This window comes from Dipodomys ordii, unplaced genomic scaffold, assembly GCF_000151885.1.
Source record: "Dipodomys ordii isolate 6190 unplaced genomic scaffold, Dord_2.0 Scaffold43, whole genome shotgun sequence".
Classification (NCBI taxonomy): Eukaryota; Metazoa; Chordata; class Mammalia; order Rodentia; family Heteromyidae; genus Dipodomys; species Dipodomys ordii.
In genome coordinates this window covers 2,022,516-2,041,027 of record NW_012267259.1, presented here as the reverse complement: position 1 = coordinate 2,041,027, position 18,512 = coordinate 2,022,516, and the positions used below count along the sequence as shown (strand labels likewise).

General features: G+C 46.0%; 1 protein-coding gene across 1 annotated transcript in view; it reads left to right on the top strand.

Moving 5' to 3' along the window:
* The window catches only part of Myo5b (myosin VB), a 179,537-nt gene that overhangs the window by 80,469 nt on the left and 80,556 nt on the right, over positions 1-18,512 (top strand). The window contains exons 12-15 of the mRNA XM_013018885.1: positions 726-807; positions 1,459-1,599; positions 10,423-10,545; positions 11,790-11,873. Coding sequence (XP_012874339.1) covers positions 726-807; positions 1,459-1,599; positions 10,423-10,545; positions 11,790-11,873 — 430 coding nt within the window. The remainder of the gene's footprint in view (positions 1-725; positions 808-1,458; positions 1,600-10,422; positions 10,546-11,789; positions 11,874-18,512) is intronic.

The window sequence follows — 18,512 nt, the reverse complement described above, 5'->3', positions numbered from 1 at the left end:
TCTGTAATGCTAAAACCCAACAAACGTGGCCAAGGATCACAGACAGTTCACGAAGCACAGCTGACTAGTTTGAGTGAACTAGGAAATGTTTAACTCTTATTAATTCCAAGGAAATGAACATTCAAGGACATCCTTCTATCCTGAGTAAACTGGGTTTTTAAAAGCTAATATGCACTTTTGACCTAAGAACTATGGTACATTAATACTCTCAGTCAGTGTGAACAGTGTGAACAGGGACAACTGCCCTAAATAGATCACAAGGGGAACTTTCCAGGTAATGAAAGCATTCTCTATAAGCAAAATGTTCTTTATCTGCATTTCTATCTGCATTAGAATCTATAACATTTTGTTAAAATGTATTGGAATATACATTGATGATACATTGATGATTATATTATGTGTAAGCTCTTAAAAAGAGCATTAAAACAATGTTGACCAGGGTTAGATTGACACTTTGGTACATGGGGAAGGTAAGAGTGATCGTGTAAACTAGTTTTCCATTCCTAGAAATTCCCTTTTGCCTTTGAAGAAGCAGTGTTCTTTGACATAGTAATTTTCCTTCTAGGATAACAGCCTATGAAGTTGAAGACATGGGTCCAATTGTCATGCCTTTGGTAGCTACTCACACAGGGGAGAAAAAGTGCCCTTGTTGAAGGACATTTTTGGTAATTTCTTCCAATAAAAGAATGTCTCTTACCTTAATCTTCAACTTTTTCTGTCCCCAGGTTTGAGACCTTTGAGGTAAACAGCTTTGAGCAGTTTTGTATCAACTATGCCAATGAAAAGCTCCAGCAGCAGTTCAACTCGGTAGGCTGGGCTTATAGCCTTGGGAGATGGAGAGGGAGCGGGCCTTGCTTTCTACTTGTGATATCTTCAGCTTTGTCAGGACCTCCCTTTCCCATTCTCACACCCCCAGCCTTTGGAACTAGCTCTTCTCAGGTAGGGAGGAAGTGTGTCTCGGGCAGCTGTGTTGAAGGGTTAATGTTCCTTTCCTCAGCTTTGACCCCATTCCTCTTAGCTGGGCTCCCAGAGTGTCTAACAGGTACAGGGCAGCTATGGAACTTCTTGTGATTAGTTGGGGCCACCACAACAAACAGGACAATTAAACTATACTAGAATCAGCAGGGTTCAGTGACTTACACCTACAATCCCAGTTACCTGGGAGATGGAGACAGGAGGTTTGTAGTCTTAAGGCCAACCTGGGCAAAAGCCCTAGACCCTATCTGAATGAATAAAAGGCCCCAAATGCAAACTTTAGTATCATAGGGGTCACACAGGATTCAGAAATTACGCCACGAGTTTTTCTGTTTTGCAGTCCTGATAATGACTTAGTGCCCAAGTCTTTTCTGGTAGTTATCTGCCATCCTCCAGGACTCAGAACTCACTGCAAACTGAGGGAAGAGAATGTCAGAGTCTGTCTGCAGTTTGCTCACCTTGACCTTCCACTTCCCATCCTAGCACGTGTTCAAGTTGGAGCAAGAAGAATACATGAAGGAGCAGATCCCTTGGACCTTGATTGATTTTTATGATAACCAACCTTGTATTGACCTCATAGAAGCTAAGCTGGGTATTCTGGACCTACTGGATGAAGAATGTAAGGTAAAATGATAGCACCATCATTAAATTAGTTCAGTTCTAGACTTGGTGTGTAGGCCAGAGGGCACCTTGTAGTGCAAGGGAACATGTGCAATTTCAAAGTTGGAATTTGGTCTGTGATTATCTGGCCTTCGGGTTCTAGAAGTGTCTATTCTGCATACTAGAGGGTAGCATGTTGAGTGTGACTGGCAGGTGTTGCGGTGCTGGTAAACATTACCCTCCTTTTATAGAAAATGCATGGTAGGGGTTGGAATAATATGAATAGGGGAATTGAGTTGGTCCTTCAGATGTCCTGTGTGCCAGAAGATGTCATGGATGTCCCTAAAAGATAAGAGTTCAAGAGCCCATAATTAACCTTTGCAGGATCAGAGAGCCTGTGAGTCCTGGAGCTGCATGGTATCGTGGCAGGCAATCCATAGGTATCCCCCATCAGGATTTTATGCACTTTACCTGCTGTGACGGGGAAAGTGTTGAACTATCAGCAGAACGCTTGCACTCTTTGAATATATACGACAATTTGATCTCACTTTTGTCAGCTACCTCATTTCTTTGGCCTCTAGTTTCCTGTTTTGTGAACTGTGGGTAAGTGGGCTTGGTGATTTGGGGAGGGAGCTCTCTCTCTCTCTGTGTCTCTCACTATATATATGTGTGTATATAGATACATACCATATATAATATATATCAAGAGAGAAGGAAATATATATATACATACATACCACACACTGAATCCTTCCTTCGATGATAGAAATGTTAACAGAAGGTGTAGATGCCACATGATTTTAGCCCTTAAAAGGTAAACACCCATTGCTTTAACTACTCTTCCAAATCTTGCTGGTTAAAGTTGAATGTGACTTAGTAGTAAGGAAAGAGGAAGAATTTCTTTTCCTGGAGGGTTCTTTTTTATTTTGCTGTCTTTGAAATGAAAAGGAAAGGTTAACAAAATAATAGAAGACACTGAAAATACACAGACTCCTACAGCTGGCACATTCTTATCTCCTAACCGCTTTTCACTATCTTAGAAACATGAGCTTTATCTTCAAAGTCAGTGTCACCGCAAGAATAATTTCTCAGTGTGTCAGGTGCTTGTGTAGGCTTTTTCAACATGAGAAGTTCCAGACAGGGTAAAACAATTGTCCCCTGAGCTGAGTGGCACTGGTTAAATGGACATAGTCACAACCCAGGTCGTCCTGTCTTCCCTCCTCACTCGCTTTCCTAGGTCAGTGTCCACTGCCCACATTCTCCTTCTGAGCATGCTCAGACAGGAACATGCTCTTTTGAGATTCCTAGCAGTAATCATCTTGTCTAGTGCCACCCTTAAAACTGGAAGGCAACTCCAAGTCTTATGTGCAACACAAGCTCTAGGGTGCTGGGCTTGTGTACCACCCTTCATTTTGCTCAAGCTAGGTTCCAGTTCTCTCCTCTCTTGTGGTGGTCAAGGTCAAGGTCACACATAACTAAGATTCCAGAGTATGGGATGCTTATTCTACACCAGGCTACCCAATTCTGTGATAAAGTGTTAACTAATTGCAAGCTGTGACTGCAGAGGTCATGGCTTCGCCTTTTCTACGTTCTCACAGCTTCTCAGAGGCACTTCAGTTCTTCAGGATGACCATTCTGTGGCTACTTGATGACGTGGATTAGGAGTGATTTACCCTGATGTTAGCCAGCAAAGGAGAGATGCTTGTGGGTTTCTTTTACCTTGTCATTTGAGGCTTTGAGAGTTGCCGCTTTCCAAGAGAGCATCTCATGGGAATGTCAAACCAGAGCGATGGGAACACTGATTTCAATGCACAGCTGTGTAGAGTCAGTTGGTCACACTGTACACTGCTGTCCTCAGGTGAGGACACAGTCCCAGAGGGGACCCCAGAGCAGGGCCAGGCTGGGAGCAAATGTTTCTGAGAGTAGGTGACAGTCAAAGCAGCCAGCAGTTGTGGAAACAAATTTCCAAATGCACGATGAACATAACCTTCCCAGTCCCTAGACTGTACAGCCTAACCTTCCTGTCTTCTGCCTTCCTTCTGAGTCCACATCAGGTCCTTACTGGAATTTGTTTTATGGAAGTTATGGGGAAATTAAAGTCTGTTTCAGCCAGACATGGTTGGCTCATGGCTATAATCCTAGCTACTCAGAAGGTTAAAATCTGAGGAATGAGATTCAAACCCAGATAAATCCTCAAGACTCTTACTTATAACCAGCAAAACACCAACTGGAGGTCACGTAGTAGAGTACCAGCTATAAGCAAAAAAGCTGGGAGAGAGCTCCAGGCACTGATTTCAAGCCCCAGTACCCCAGTACCCCAGTACCCAGTACACACACACACACACACACACACACACACACTATTATATAGGAATGTTTCATTGCTACTGCAATCCATTAAACATCGAGAATGTGGTATAAACTCTCAGATACACTCTCAGATACCCCCATATTGAGGGGAAAGCCCTCAGGAGAGGGGGGGAAGGGGCCTCACTGCTGGGCAGCCAGGGAGGAGCAATGCTTTTGTTTGAAGGTGCTCTGCCCAGGTAGGGCCCAGGGAAGTCTGTGGGCAGAACCTGAATTTGGTTGGAGTCAGGGTTCCATAACAGCTGAAAGGGACATGGGCCACCTCTGGGTGCAGCAGAATAAAAGCTGAACAGAACCAAGAGCAGAGTTGCTCATTCAGACCAGTATCAAGCCATTTTGTTTCCACACAAGGCTTCCCTACCCCATGAACTCCTTAGAGATGGGGTTTGCCAAATCCTGGGTTTAATTGAGCTGGTGGGGTTTCAGGGTGCCAAGATGCTAGGTTGTTCCACAAAGTGACTCCTTTAAGTTTACTAGTGGCCAAAATCACAGGTGTGGCATAGGAGGTAAGGTGAGCACCAAGTTAAGGATTCAGAAAAAAGTCTGCAAGGTGGGAAATTGATTGCAGTTCCTCCTGGTCTGGGAAATGGGAATGGGTAAGGATAATCTGATGCAGCCTCTAGTAACTGTTGACTTTTAAGCCAGCAGTTGTTACTGCATCTGTCAAAATGAACCCCAAATGAAAAGTGCATTTTTAGCATATGGAGGTCATACTACAATCAATCTGAGTTAAGACAAACTGAGACCCTTCTAGGCCCTTCTGGGAATGCCCACAGAGCCAGAGCCTAAGCAGGTTGGAGAATTGGTTCATAGAGTTGGTTGTGGCTGGGCACCTTGGCATCCCTTGGGACCGACCCTGTTGATGGCAGGTGCTGCTGAGACACAGCCCTCATCTCTCAGATCCTGTGCCGGAGGAGAGAGAATAATGAGGTCACACTGTGAAGAATTGAGTTCTGTGACCTCCACGTGACAGGATGCAAAGCCAAGTGAGAATTGGACTCATGGTGTAAAGCAAACAGGGGGAAATCACTTTTCTGGGGGAAGCTGTGTGGTGGCAGGCACCCTGGAGCTGGGCTTTCCTTTAGAAATGTGGGTGTGGGCGGGCACTGTGCCTTAATGGGGCAGCACCAGGGGTGGTTCTTCCCTGGGAAGCTGCTGGGGAAGCATCAGAACCAGAACCTTAAATCACTCAGGTTCCTCCCGGTGGGAAAGCCTCTGTATTTACAGTGAGACCCCAACAAACTCACAAACAATACAGCTGTCCCTTGGTTATCTGCAAGGGTGGGAATGAGGGTGTAACACGTAGAAAATGTTCCCTTCCATGCTGCTCTGACCAAACCTCTGCCCTTAAGGCTGCCTCATGGGGCCTCAGCCTGGCGCCTGCCCTCCCCTAAGCTGCATTCACACTGGGCGTTTTCTGTCCTCTGGGTGCCGTGCAACAGACCGCTGCTACCTCCTGGGGGGAACAAACTCAGCTGGGCTGGTTAGACATGAGAGGTCACTGCATGCTTCCTCTTCCTCATGGGTAGTAGAAATGTCCTGGTCATGATGCCTGATTCCTGGGGGGAAGTGTAGTGAATACAAATAGAGACTGCCAGTACCAAAGAATGCTGGGGTATTCAAAGGCAGGCCTGGGCAGGGATGGCCAGGTCTGCCTGGGGTTCGTTTTAAATTTTTTTTTGGGTCCAATCATGGGGCCTGAACTCTGGGCCTGGGCGCTGTCCCTCAGCTCTTCAGCTCAAGGCTAGCGCTCTACCACTTGAGCCACAGGCTTTTTTTTTTCTTTTTTTCTTTTTGCTTATGTGGTGCTGGGGAATGGAACCCAGGACCTCATGCATGCAAGGCAAGCGCTCTACCACTGAGCCACCTTCCCAGCCCCAACCTGGGGTTCTTTCATTTCATAAAACCTAGCCTGAAGAGATGGGTTGAGCGGGCCTTCCTAGTGAGTCTACCATTGTTAGGGCTCTGTGGTGACACCGGCGGGGGGTGGGGGTGCACTGTCCTCCTACGTCCTCTCCTGAGTCAGCTTGCTCTCCGAGTTGACTGTTCCAGTCCTGATTTTTCTCAGTGGCCCTGAAAGTTTTCAGAAGCCAGGGTGGAGAAAGAGCTTGGCATGGGCAGTTGGAAGTGAAGGGGGGCAGGCAGCAGGGAGAGGGTTTTCAGCAGCCATGCAGGAAGAGAGGCTGCCTGGCATCTGGCGGGCGGAACAGTCCCAGGAAAGTCCTTGGACAAAGATTCAATTTCTCGGTCAGTGGAGGAGAGGCCATATTTGAGCTCCTTCCTGGGGGCATGGCTCTGCGAAGCAGGAGCAGAGGGCAGGGGGTGAGGCCTTCCAGGAGGCAGGGTACGGGTGTGTGACGCTGGCTGGGAGGGAAAGAAGGTAGGTGGGTGAGTGAGGCTGGATGCAGAGGACTCTGATGTTAGAGCCGGAATTCGCAATTCTCCTTCTTGACAGCCTCTGCTTTCCTATGAAGGAGGAGATGCGGCATCTGCGAGAGAAGGCCGGGGAGCCTGGGGAGGAGGGAGGCAGGTGGGAACCACTGCCCTGGGATGGCAAAGGGAGTAATTGAGTCTCCAGTGTGCTTGCTGAGGTCAGGGGCATAAATGAGATGGAAAATTTGCCTGGTTAACCCCCCCCCCCCCGCTTAGAGCAAAGGAGCCTTCTCCCTCCTCCCTTTCAAGTGGTTAGTATTGCAGACTTCTGGCACAGAATGGGCTGGTGAGAGGGTGCCCCTCTGGGGGACCTGAGAGAGCAGCAGGGCTGGGGGAGGCCCCAGAGAGCCTCAGAGGTATGGGTGGAACAGGATAGCGAGGGACTGAGATGGCATTCGTTGATGACAATGGCTCAGGAGAACAAGGAAAAGAGGCAGAGGGGACAACTGGCCATGAGATCCTTAGCACTCACATTGAGTCTGCCTTCTATCACATGGCGGTGGCAGTTTGGGGTGCCAGTGGAGGAGGGTAGGTAGAATTGGATAAGGAAAACAGTTATAGATTCTGAACTGATAGCCTTGCATACTCTAATCAAGCGCTCTACTTACTACTTGAGCCATGACCCCAGCCTGTTTGTGTGTGTGTGTGTGTGTGTTTGTTTTTGTTTGTGAGAGGGTCTTACAAACTTTTCCTGGGTTGTTCTTGAATTCAAAACTTTCCTGCCTTAGTCTCCCAAGTAACTGGGATTAAAGTATACACCACCCAGCCTGGCTCTGTCAGCTGTTTTGTTGACCCCTAGTGATGTCTCAGGCCTGGGGCAGCATCTGTGATGGAATAACTTCTGCTCAAGGTCCAGAAAGAACATTCGGGAAAGTTCTCAGTAGTAGGATGAGTCCTCAGGCTGTGGGTGAAGAAGGGCCATAGTATGCCTGAGGACTTTGCATAGCCAAGAGTAAAATCAGGTCTGATGCCCTTCTGACAGCTTTAATGAGATACAACTCACATCCACACAATTCACCCACTTGAAACATGCAGTCCAGTGAGTCTTGGTGAATTCAGAGTTGCACATGCACCACCTGCACCAGCTCCTCAATCAATCTTGTCAGGCAATCTTCACTGCCCCTTGAAGATGGCCTTGGATAGCCACTGTCCCATGTTCCCAGCTGCCCCCATAGAATTGCCTGTTCTGGGCATTTCCTTAGAAGTCAGCTCAGAGAGGAAAGGCCTCTGAGGGATAGAGCCAGCCAAAATGATGACAAAGCTGAAGGAGACTCTGTATCTAGTGCTCCCCACATTGCTCTAAGGAGTTCAGAGATGCCCATACAAAGTATAAAGCCACATGTGGGTTCCTTATACAGGATTTAATTTCAGCTGCATATTCCAAAGCTACTGCTGGCCATAATTTGGACTATCCGTTTTCTTTCTCCTGTGACGGAGCTCTATTTTATAGAAAAATAATTTAAGGACTAGAGATGTGGCTCAAGTAGTAGAATGCAAGTACATGACTTCAAACCCCAGTACTGGCAAAAGAAGAAGGAGGAAGAAGAAGAAAAAGAGGAGGAGGAAGGGAAGGAGGAAAGAAAGAAAACAAAAACATCTACTTTTATGGAAAGATGGTTTGAGATAAGTGCCTTCTAGATGGCTGTGCCTTTGTGGCTGTTTTTAAACCTGTTGTCAAGCTGGGTGCTTCATGCTTCTAATCTTAACTACTCAGGCAACTGAAGTATGAGGATCTCAGTTCTGAGCCAGCTCAAGGAGTTCATAAATCCAATTAACCAGCAAAAAAACGCTGGAAGTGGAGATGTGACTCGAGAGGTGCAATACCAGCTGTGAGGGAAAAAGCCAGTGGAGAACTCAAGGCCCTGAGTTCAAGCCCCACTCACATACCAAAAACAAAACCAAAAAGCCTGTTGTCAGGCCTAAACGCCTGAGAGAGGCACACACTCCCCACAGCCATCCTGTCCTGGTTTGAACCCAGGTTTGCTCCTTCCTAGCTGTGTGACCTTGGACAAGTACTGTCTCAGTTTTCCTTTCTCTGAAAATTTTAAGCATGTAAATGCTTAAATGAGTCAATGCATTTAAAATGTGTAGAACACTACATGGCAAACAGAAAACACTATCAACTCAGCTCTTAGCATTACCCGAGAATCCTCACTGTGTGATGTCTTGTTGGGCTTTATGGGTAGTTGGGCATGGGGGAGGAGTGCATGAACAGATAGACCCTGGTCAGAACATGCATACACCTGAAATGCATTGCTGGGCTCCTCTGCTGACTAGTTCTGTCTGTATTAGTGATTATGCAGGATCATAAGATCTAGTCTCACAGAAGTCCAGTTTTGTTTCCAATGATTTTGTTACCAGCAGATCTCAACGTCTGCTTAGATGGGACTCCTCCTGCTTCTGCTGCTTGAGTAGGCCAGTACCTTGAGGTCCCTCCCTCAGGTAGCTCTTGGTCCTCATAGTGCCACTGGGCTGGCCCCTCCCTCTCCCACACCTGGTGGTTCTAAAGCAGAAAATGCAGAGATAAATATAAAACAATTTAAATAGAAAATGCTGAATTAAATATATTTTACCATCTGCCCAGTACAATGAATAGTCTTCTTTAAGAAAGCAGTTTCTCTTGAATCTCCTGTGGCATGTAGCACGGGATAGTCAACACTATTGGCTTTGAATATTGAGGGGAAAAAATGAGTTTGCTTACAAAGGATCTAAGAAGTTTGCTCCCAAGTATGTAAGCATTTTCCTTACGGCACAAACTGTATTCCTCTCGTAACCAAAGCCCTTTTTAAATGGCTACTGTAAAGATCCCCTTCAACCCTGCCTGAGCCAAATGTACAATCTGAGTTCATGAAGGATGTGTCAGTTAGTGACTCTTAACTGAGTCTAGTCCTGTTCTGGTAGGTGGGTACCTTTTTTTTTTGTTGTTGTTGTTGGTCATGGGGCTTGAACTCTGGGCCTGGGCTCTGTCCCTCAGCTATTCAGCGCAAAGCAAGCACTCTACCACTTGAGCCACAGTGCCACTTCCGGTTTTCTGATGGTTTATTGGAGATAAGAGTCTCATGGAGTTTCCTGCCTAGGCTGGCTTTGAACCACGATCCTGAGATCTCAGCCTCCTGAGTAGCTAGGATTATAGGTGTGAGCCACCGGCATCCAGCTGGTCAGTGGGTATCAAAGAGGACAGAGGGACCAACATCCCATTGGATTCACCATGGTCATTGTTGACTACCTTGAATGGTTACAGTGACCCTGTGTCTTATTTTCAATGAAGCAAGATGCTTCACTTCCTTTTGAAGTCATTCAGAGAGAATTGTTTGTGACACAGAACCTGTAGTTCTGAACTCCATTTGCTGGAGGTAGCGATGAGTATCAGGCAGATCATCACTAGGTTCTTGAACCCAAATGTGTGGCCAGAGCCCAAGTCTACATCCTTTTCTGAGTCAGGGAAAGAAAGAAAGCAGTAAGGAGCAGTCAGCTCATTATCCCAATAGGCTTGCGGTGTGTGATAATACTCAGAAGCCAATGTGCTGCAGCTTAGTCATGAAGAACCCCAAGGCTGATGCACATGAGAACAAGAGTGATCTGGAAAAAACTTCAGAGAAAAGGGTGGTGACAGAGCATCAGCATGGTGAACTTGGGGAGGTGGGTGGGCTCTCACGCAGCAGACACTACCAAGCAATCCAGAGCGAGGTGCTAGAGGAGCAGGTGTGTCCTGGACACCACAGGAGGCATCTCGATGGTTGTCACTTGGGACTCTGTTCCTGCAGCCTCATCTTCTCCTGTGCGTCCCACTTTTATCAGCCAGCTTGTCCTTTGAGGCTCAGGAAGCTTCCTCAGGCTCCAGCCCCCATGTGGCCGATCAAGGCCCTGCCGTGGCGGAATCCTGAACAAAGACAGGGGAGTGAATTAAGGGTCTGGGCTGAGAGCTGAGTCTCTATCATAGAGCCAGTACACTGGCCGACTCCATCCCTCTCTGATAACGCTTTACTTCCTTTTCAATACACGCTTCTTTCTTCACAAAGCACTCTGTCCTGTTTTGTGCTTCTCCAGGTCCCCAAAGGAACAGATCAGAACTGGGCTCAGAAGCTCTATGACCGGCATTCCGGCAGCCAGCACTTCCAGAAGCCCCGCATGTCCAACACGTCCTTCATCGTCGTCCACTTTGCAGATAAGGTGGCTGGCCATTTCTCTGGTTTGGGCATTCCCTTAGCCCCATGTTAAGTAGGCCATGGAGGGAAAAAATGTAGCCCCTTTCTGAGCTACGTTTGCCTTATGAATTCAAGTTGAGGTGTCAGGTAAGTTCCCCTTGCTCCTTTCTTCCCCGCCCTGCGCCTGTCTCTGCTATGCCAGCCTGTCAACGCTTGGCACACGCTTCTAGAATGTTGCTGTTGCCCTTCACACACGGAGCAGGTAGCAATGGAGGCTGCTGTCCTGGAAAGCAGCAGTCAACAGTTAGGAGTCTGCCCACATGCAGCAGAAAGGGCAGGTTGAAGATGGGGTTTCCCATGTTCTGGCTTCTTAGGTACGATGGGTCATCCCTTAGGGGCTCCTTTCCCAATGATTGCAGACATAGAACTTTGTTCAAGGGATTTCTCTTTCATTCTCAGCTTGTAATGTGCATTAGTGTCTTGTTAAAATACACAGCCTAGCCTGGCACCAGTGGCTCACACCTGTAATCTTAGCTACCTTGAAGGCTGAGATCTGAGAGCCAGCCTGGGCAGGAAAGTCCATGAGACTCTTATCTCCTATTAACCAGAAAAACAAAATGGAAGTGAAGTTGTGGCTCACTTGGTAGACTGCCAGCCTTGAGCAAAAATACTAAGGGCCCTGAGTTCAAGCTCCTGTGCTGGCATACCCCTCCCGCCAAACAGCCTGATGCAGGGTCTGGGGCATATGTTGTGTGAGAGGTTTAGCAGATGCATTCACAGAGCCCTAAGGTAGCCTTTTATCATGGGACCCCCATTTTGAGATAGTATTTTCTTCTGCAAAAATGAATACTCAGGCTAAGTGCTGGTGTAATCCGAGCTATTCAGGAGGCTGAGATCTGAGGATCATGGTTCAAAGCCAGCCCAAGCAGGAAAGTCCATGAGACTCTTATCTCCAATTAACCACCAGAAAACCGGAAGTGGCTCAAGTTGTAGAGTGCTTACCTTGAGCTGAAGAGCTCAAGGACAGCACCCAGGCCCAGAGTTCAAGCTCAAAAAACAAAAAAGAAAAAAAGAATACTCAGTGCCCTCTGTGTGAATACAGATAGTTTATCCTGTTCGCGGTTTGAACAGGGACATCTGTAGAGTTCCTATCTGCTCACAGCTCTCTTGGTACAACCTGACATCGATGAGATGAAACTAAAACTGCTGCAGACATGTGGTCAGGCTGAAGCACTAACAAGCTTTCTCCTTCCATTGCTTTGGCCCCAGGTGGAGTACCTTTCAGATGGTTTTCTGGAGAAAAACAGGGACACAGTATATGAAGAGCAGATCAACATCCTGAAGGCTAGCAAGGTAAAGGGCATGGCTCAGTGGTGGTGAGCCTGCCTCGCATGCACAGGACCCTGGGTTTAATCTCCAGCACTGCAGAAAAAAAAAAAGAAGAAGAAATGGAGAGTGGAGTAAGAGTGACCATGGGCCACTGGGTGGCTGGTGTGCTTTCACAGTACATGCAGAAAGGCGGGGGTGCTGGGGTATGGACTGTGAAAGAAGAAAGCAGGGAGTAAGGGACAGGAAGATGCAGCTGATAATGGGAGGACCTGGTGAAGGTGACAAGCAGGGGGAGGGACAGCAGTGAGTAATCCAGACTAGCCTGATATCTAAGTCACCTGCTCCATCTCTGCCTTGCACATGTGAAAATATTCCACCCCTTCATATGCTAGTATTTGTGCACTTTGTGTCTGTTCAGCAGTCTGCAAAACCTTTCAATCAGCAAAAACTTCATGATAGCCAAGGCTGATGCATTAATCCTAGCTACTTAGGAGGCTGAGATTCAAGGATCACAGTTCAAAGCTAACCCCAGGCAGGAAAGTCCATGAGTCTCTTAAGTCCTTAGCCAGAAAAATGCCAGAAGTGGAGCCAGGTGCCGGTGGTTCACACCTGTAATCCTAGCTACTCAGGAGGCTGAGATCTGAGGATGGTAGTTCAAAGCCAACTCAGGCAGGGAAGGCCATGAGACTCTTATCTCCAATAAACTGCTCAGAAAACCAGAAGTGGCGCTGTGGCTCAAGTGTAGAGTGCTCGCCTTGAGCTGAGGAACAGAGGAACAGCACCCAGGCCCAGAGTTCAAGACCCATGACTGACCAAAAAAAAAAAAAAAAAAAGCCAGAAATGGAGCTGTGGCTTAGATGATAGAGCACTAACTTTGAGTGAAAAAGCTTAAAGGAGACACACACACACATACTCTCTCTCTCTCTCTCTCTTTCTCTCTCTCTCCCTCTCTCCCTCTTTTCCTGGAATTGGTGAGATTTAAGGAACATTTAAATCTACATTGGAATCTTTGTTATCTCCAGGATTTCAAATGTTTCCTTCTCATGAGCATACAAGAAAGAAGTACCCATTTATCACACATTTGTTAAGTGCCTGCCTCTGAGTCATTTTCCTAAACCCACCTTTTCTCATTCAAAGATGAGCAAGGCAAAATCTCCCTTCCAGTTGCTGCATTCTCAGTGCTCTGAGTGAGCAGATACAGAAGATACACACAGGTGACTTGAAGTGGGAGGAGGCCTGGAGAGGCCTGCCCAGCAGCATGCTAATAACCACATGCAAGCAGATGCTGCTGCCAGCTTCAGCCTTTCAGAAGAACACAAGAGAAGATTCTGCAGGACTTAGGAGGCTTTCTCCCAAGCCACGTGGCACAGAACTCACTGCAGGGGCCTGATAACATTGGAGAATGGCAGATTAATTTCTCCTTGTGATAAGCTTTAATAGGGTGAGATATAGAAGGGGGAAAATGCTCCCAACAGAATGGACCCAAGGACATAAAGCCAAGTAAATCCTGTTATATCACATGGCCCCCCACTAAATGGAGGGTTCGAGTCAGTAGTAGCTGGTAGACTGCCCAAGATGGGTTTCTTCCTGTTAATCTCTAGGATATCTAGAACATCAGGGAAATAATCACTGAGACAATTAATTGGCTTTGAGTAAATGGGAACATTGCTTTGGCGTTCATTGTAAGATTGATTTCTTGATTTCCCAACATCCTAGATCTCTAGTCCATGGTAGTTCATAGGAGATTTGCCACTTTTCACCAGGGTGGCAGAGGATCCTCAAGCTCTGGAGCGCTGTCCCCATCCTTGTGTCCTGGAATTCTGGCTAAGAGATCTTTAGACTCTCCCCTTCGTGCCTAGAAACCTCTTTATCTTGGCACAAGTTTCTCCTTTGTGAGAGGAATGCACAGGAGAACGCAGGCTCCCAGGGTGAGGGGCAACAGGGTCACTTCTCATTTAGCACCTTCTGCACCATGCTGTTCTGTGCATCTGGATTACTCAGGGATGCCTGAGTAATGAAAATGACTGAAAATGACTATTGTTGATAAGATGCTCTCTGGCAGACCTTCTATTATTTTTATTTAACAACTTCATTGACTATTTTGTAGTATGTATAGGGGTAACCAAGACATATTGTCAACCTCAGAAATAGTAGTCTAGTGAAAAAGACATAGTTACTACATGTAGACAAGATGAGGATACAGGTTACCATGCTGAGCATACTGCGGGGATGCTGCAGGTGTGAAGAAGATGTAATGGGAAAGAATAGGAGCATGTTGGCATCCCCAAGACCACTTACAGGGTCAGAGGTTTGCCAGAGGGACTCAAAAAGCAGGATATCATTGTATGTAGGATTGTGATTTATGGCGGCAAAAGAGTACTAAGCAACCCCATCAATGAACAGGTGCTTGGGAGGGGATCCTGGGGGATCCCAGGCATAAGCCTTCCCCAGACCTCTTCCCGTGGGGTGACCCTAAATTCTCCCCAAGGAGCAAGTCTGACAGTACTGTGAAATACCTTCAAGAAAATGCCACCTGAGCCCAAGATCCAGGTTTTTTCTTTGTGATTAGTTATTAGTAGGCATCCTTTATACAACATGAACCAAAATCAGATTCCCAACAAGAAAGCAGGTACCTGACATTAACCAGTTTATATGAGGAGTTTAGGCTCAGTGAACTTTATCAGTGAATGCCAAACACTCTGAAATCCAAGTTCCCAGGTACCAGCTAAGGGCTGACCTTGTAACTAGGTCATTCTGAGGATAGTAATCTCAGTTCTGCGGTGTTAGCTATTTTCTATACAGAGATATTGTTTTAGATTGTGGATACTTGGTTTTTATTGGAAATGAAATGTCATAAAAATTCAAATAGTGCAGAACTACCTAGAAGCACCCTCTCACCCTCTGTGACCTATCCTCTGATGAGCTTCTATCCTGCATGCACCAGCACATAGTAACATCTCCTTAAGATTGAAATAATTACAGTATGCATGCCTCATTCTCTAAATTTTTAAAATCACCTTTGTGTCTTGGTCATCTTTCCACATGAATATATATCTATTTAAAAAAAACTATTAGTAGTTTTCTATTTCAAATGTCAAGGCAGTGAATGTCCTTTATGCATATCTTTGCCTGCTTGTGCCATTATGTCTTTGGGGCAAAACTTGAGAAGTGAAACTGATGGCTTGAAGGGTGTACATCGACAGTTTATAGATGTGGCTACATTGGAGGGCAAAATAGGTCTGCAATGGAAACGGATTCCCTCGTCTTCCCACCCAGCCCCCACACCACAGGTAGTGTTCCATTCACCAGTCACCCTACCCTCTAACCAGTGACCAGGCCACCAGCCATCCCCCAATCCTGCAGTCCTATCAAGTGAATGTCTCAGCACTTGGGTCTCCAGGTAGGGCTGGGCTGCCCTCTTTAATGGGAGGATGGTTGAGAGCTTCCTGCTTGAGCCATTCTAGCTCAGCTCATAGAGGACCAGAGACAGACAGAAAAGACTGACACTAAGTTACCCATAACCCCACAGAGGGGCTGTCCACAGATGTGACTACAGACCGGAGAGTGATGCTAACTGCACTTTAAATCATCCGGGCAGATGGGCACGACTGGCCTCATCTGTCATCGTGGCGTTTTTGTAGGTCCCTGTTCACCAGGCCTCTATCATTCTCTTAAAAGTTTTAGTGTTCACAGCAATCCTCTGAGGCAGTGTTTCTAACTCCATGTCAAAGATAGGAAAATAATGAAAAGAAAAAGATACAAGGTCCTGTGCTATATCATTTACTATGGAATGCCCAATATTCTTAATTGATTCTTCATCTCTCTAAGCACAGTTGAATCTCACATCTTGGTGTAAATTCCTAATTTTGTTTAAAGTACTTCTATAGGAAACTGAACTTTCTTCCTTTGTGTGGCATCCCTGATTTAAAAAAATATATATCAGCTTGTCATGAATAATTAAGCAGTATGAGACAAGACCCCTACCTGCCTACCAGCCAAAGGGTGTTTGAGAAGCTCCCCCAAGAGCAATGAGATAAAGCGGTGTTAATGAGAATGTAATTAGTGGAGCCAGTTATGCTGCTGAGGACATGCTAATGTAGCTAATTGCTTTCTCACTATCACCTATTACAAAGCTATAAATAGAGACTTAAGAAGTGCTCTAAAACATGACAATTAACACATTCATTTGTTTTAAATGCCCAAGAATAGTATTTTCCCCTCACATATTTTTTGTTGTTGTTGTTGTTTATTGTCAGACAGAATATGTTGTTAAGCTGAGGGGCAACAACTCACAGGAGAATGTTTTTCCTTTGAAGATGTCCTATTCCAGGGCACCACTGTGTGTTAAGTCAGAGACAAGCAGGGGTTGGGACTTGATGCCAGGACAGGTTTAGCAGCCAGGTCTGTTTACCTGGGTAAGAAGGCCCAATGCCAGCTCTCCACTGCACCACAGCAGAGAAGGGATCTTAAGATCAGTGTGATCTTGGAGCTACCCACTGTGAGTCCAGAGTCCTGAGTCCTGACAACCTCTGTGGTGCAGCGGCTCAAACAGTTCACATGAGCCCCTCCTCCATCTTCTTTCTGCTTTACGTGGCTCAACCTTAGCCAACAATAGTGACTCCTGCTTCCCATACTATGCTTCTAAATGGTTATCCCCATGCCGGTTTGAGCAAATGTTTGTTTTTATTAAGTGAATTTTTAAACTTAAAAAATGCATATGGTAAAACACATCGTCCAGGGTAAAGGAAGTGCTCACTGATGGCGGTGTTTGTGCCGGCAGTTGGAAAGCATTTTCCAACATGATGATCAAGCCGCATCTGTGTGAGACTCTTTCAGGTGTGGGCAGTGTTCCCTTCCTCTCTTCCAGTGCAGGAAGGGCATGTTTATCATCTTCCCCAACGAAGGGTTGAATCTTTCTCTCAAAGCCTATTGAAAACCAGATTATACAAAGTATTTCTTAGGTATACCTTGGAGATGTCCCCCCACCACACACACCAAAGGGTAGCATGAATCATATAAGAGAATTGATTGGGGCTGGTGATGTGGCTCAAATGGTAGATCACACCAGCTAATCAAGTAATCTCAGTGAGCACAAAGCCCTTGGTTCAAATTCCAGTACTGCTGGGAAAAAGAGACAGAGAGAGAATTAGATCATAAAACAATAAGTTTAAAAAAGAATTTCTTATGTACACAAGTGACTAGGTAATATTTCCAAGGAAACAGAAATGCATACAGCTGTAAGTGATATTTTCTTAACAGTCCAGTGGTCTTTAGAAAATGTTTTCATACTTAATCCTTTTTCAAACAGATTTGCCTTGAGTTTGAAAAATCTCTAGACAGGCATGGCTAGCAGAGAAGATGCAGGCAGTACGCATGGACACATTGCAGACAAGTAGCAGACACAGACAGTATTTGGTTCTTCTGGATATGTTACTGAGGTGGCTGTTTTTGAGTTTCAAGGGAACAACGTTTAGAAAGACCCAAATGGATATTTCCCCAGGGCTGCCCAAAGTAAAAGTTGAAGGACTTCCATTCATTCCCATGACTAGCCAGTTTGTCAACAGGTTTTTCAGTACATATGACAGCACATCTACAGTTAGTTAAAGGAAAAAAAAAAAACACATTCTGTGTGAGAGATGGTGAGGGCAGGAAGTGGGGGAGGGTGGCATAATTTCTTGTTGAGTGACTGCTTTTCATAGGATTGCAGTTTTGTTTATAGTTGGGCACTTTTAGAGGAAGAAAATTCCGTCTTCTCACCAGACCTCTTGGTAGATAGGTGGGTCTTCTAGATAAGGTTTTTGTTCAGAGGAAACTTGTACTGTTAGTAGAAAATCTAGATGAAGTATGGCCTAATTATCCCCATTTTCTCCATGGACATGCCTCAAGTTATTGTGTGGCCCTTGCCTGACTTGGTTGCAAGAAGCCCTAAGGGCCTGAGATTGTTACCTCCTGTTTTATAACCCCAGTCACATCTGCCCGCCATTCACATGGTTATCTAGTGAACGGCTCTCGTGCACCACCAGCACCACCCTGCTGCTTCTCCTGAACACTGTAGTGTGGGTGAGGGAGATGATCCAGGGCTCCCGTGTCTGTCCCATGAAAAGCCACTTTGTTACCTAAGTCTGATTGGCTTCAGGACGCTGGCTATACTTGAATCATAGATGTGAATACCAAGGGAATGTGCCACTGAATTATTTTGGGGGTTGGGGCCTATCCTTATACAATCTTTTTGCATTCCAAGCTATTGGCATGATACACTTCTTACAGTTGTCCTGTAGGTGACTAGGGAGTACTCAAACTGAGGAAGTCTGGGAAATTCAGTGCAGAATATGGTCAAAGCACAGCTAATCATCACTGCCATTTAGGACCTATAGCCTTAAATGCAGATGAGGTTGCACCTGAGTGTGTAGTTTACCTTCACCTAGATCTGCCGTGAACTGCAGGGGACACTGGGGATTAGAGGATGGTCTGACAAGTGCCTGCCCTTTTGTATATCAGATCATGACTGCAGGCATCTCAAAGATAAAGGCTGTGTCCTTAACCCTTTTGTGTTGCCACTGCCTTGATATTGACAAGGATGTGTTTGTATGCTGAAAAAAGGCTCTGATCTGGCTGTCCAGGCTCCAAGGGTCTATCCTGGGCTCCCAAGATCCATTCTGGGTT